General features: G+C 37.4%; 1 protein-coding gene across 1 annotated transcript in view; it reads left to right on the forward strand.

Moving 5' to 3' along the window:
* Positions 1–1977, forward strand: part of LOC119585819 (DNA damage-binding protein 1-like) — a 22933-nt gene that overhangs the window by 15876 nt on the left and 5080 nt on the right. Inside the window, exons 14-19 of the mRNA XM_037934545.1 lie at positions 92–276; positions 437–560; positions 683–890; positions 1179–1357; positions 1496–1576; positions 1700–1870. Coding sequence (XP_037790473.1) covers positions 92–276; positions 437–560; positions 683–890; positions 1179–1357; positions 1496–1576; positions 1700–1870 — 948 coding nt within the window. The remainder of the gene's footprint in view (positions 1–91; positions 277–436; positions 561–682; positions 891–1178; positions 1358–1495; positions 1577–1699; positions 1871–1977) is intronic.

A 1977-nucleotide genomic window follows, 5' to 3' on the forward strand; every position in this document is an offset into this window, starting at 1 on the left:
ATGCATTACTAATTCCACTTTTCATTGTTGTTTATTTTGCTTTCAAATTCAAGATAACTATTTAATAATTTTTTTCATCCCTCTATTGCAGGTTGTCCTCGGTACTCAGCCAACAACTCTAAGACGGTTCCGCTCACTCTCCTCGACAAATGTTTTTGCCTGCTCTGACCGACCCACTGTCATCTATTCATCCAATCATAAGCTTGTATTCTCAAAAGTTAATTTGAGAGAAGTAACACACATGTGTCCTCTTAATGCTGATGCTTATCCAAACAGGTATAGCTCCTGAATAATGTATTTCCAGTCCACTGTAATTTTTGATTGCCAACTGATGAATAGAAGAAAATTTGCCTGTAGATTTTTGAGAGATTTTAAACCTTCAGTCCTTAGATTTGCATGTCTTTGTACGTTGCATTGATATAATGTCCCTTTTCAGTTTGGCCTTGGCAACAAGTGAGGGCATTACGATTGGTACCATTGATGAGATTCAGAAGTTGCATATTCGCACGGTCCCTCTAGGAGAAACTCCACGTCGAATTGCGTATCAAGAGGAAACGGAGGTTAGTTTTCTGTATCTCTAGTGAGCCAAAATGTACTTTGTATGTTTATTAGTAAGACCTAGATGAATTAGTCACTCATAAGAAAAAGTTTTACTAACTGCTTGAAATTTTCAATTGTCCAGACATTTGGAGTGATTACCATGCGTGTGGATGTTACGGATAGTAATGGAATAAGAAGTGGTGGAATGAGTGCATCCTTAGGAGCGCACACCACCTCCTCTGCGTCCAATACCTCCAGCCTCCTTAAACCTCCTGTACAGCCACCACCAGAGCCTGGCCAGGAAGTGGAGACTCACAATCTTCTTGTAATTTCACAAAATACATTTGAAGGTGTGTTGAAAGCAAAATTTCACTTTTTTTTTTATGTATTTTTGTATTGTTATTGTATAAATAGCTGTAAATTTAAGTTTTACTTTGTTAACCCAATACCTCTGAAAGAATTTGGGGTGGGCTTGGCCTCTGTTCCAGGGAGTATATGTGGCCCACTGAGCTTGCCATGATGTTGAACCCCATGTCATCCAGAGGCTAAGGGTTAAGCAGACTTGTAGCATTGTCTGTTTATAAAGCTAGGATGTGTACTATGTAATGTATCTGAAATTCTGAATCTCATTTTGACAGTGCTCCATTGTCATAGTTTCCACCCGGGAGAGTATGGCCTCAGCATCTGCTCCACCAGACTAAAAGATGACTCGACTGTTTATTATGTAGTTGGAACAGCTCTAGTTAACCCAGAGGAGTCAGAATCCAAGCAGGGTCGCATCATCCTCTTCTCCTTCACTGATGGCAAATTGCAGCAGGTGAGTGTAAATGCAAATTATTTTTATTGAAAGTAAAGTGAACTTTTGTGTAGAATTTCCCATCTGTAAAGAAAAGTTTTGAATTTTATAATTTTGCTCTTCTATTTTTTTCATAATACAAACATGATTTTTGTCCAGGTTGCCGAGAAGGAGATCAAAGGTGCTTGCTATTCTCTCTGTGAGTTCCAGGGTAAACTTCTAGCTGCAATCTCTAGTACTGTAAGTAGATTTTTGTTTGTAAACTTATCTCTTTTGAACTGATAATCTGTGTATTAAGTACTAGTTCACTCTATGAAATGTAACCATTTATTTAGTAATTATTATTATTTTTTTTTTTTACAGGTCCGGCTGTTTGAATGGACAAATGAGCGTGAATTGAGGCTAGAATGTTCGCACTTTAACAATGTAGCAGCTTTGTACTTGAAAACAAAGGGAGACTTCATACTGGTTGGTGACCTAATGAGGTCCATGACGCTTCTGCAGTACAAAACACTAGAAGGTAGTTTTGAAGAGGTAAGATCCAGTTATCTTAGAAAATGGGAATTGAGAGGTAACTAAAGGAACTTTTCTTAATCATTTTATATGCCTTTACAGAAATTAAAATTAATTTAAATTTATCT

This window comes from Penaeus monodon, chromosome 20 (genome assembly GCF_015228065.2).
Source record: "Penaeus monodon isolate SGIC_2016 chromosome 20, NSTDA_Pmon_1, whole genome shotgun sequence".
Lineage (NCBI taxonomy): Eukaryota > Metazoa > Arthropoda > Malacostraca > Decapoda > Penaeidae > Penaeus > Penaeus monodon.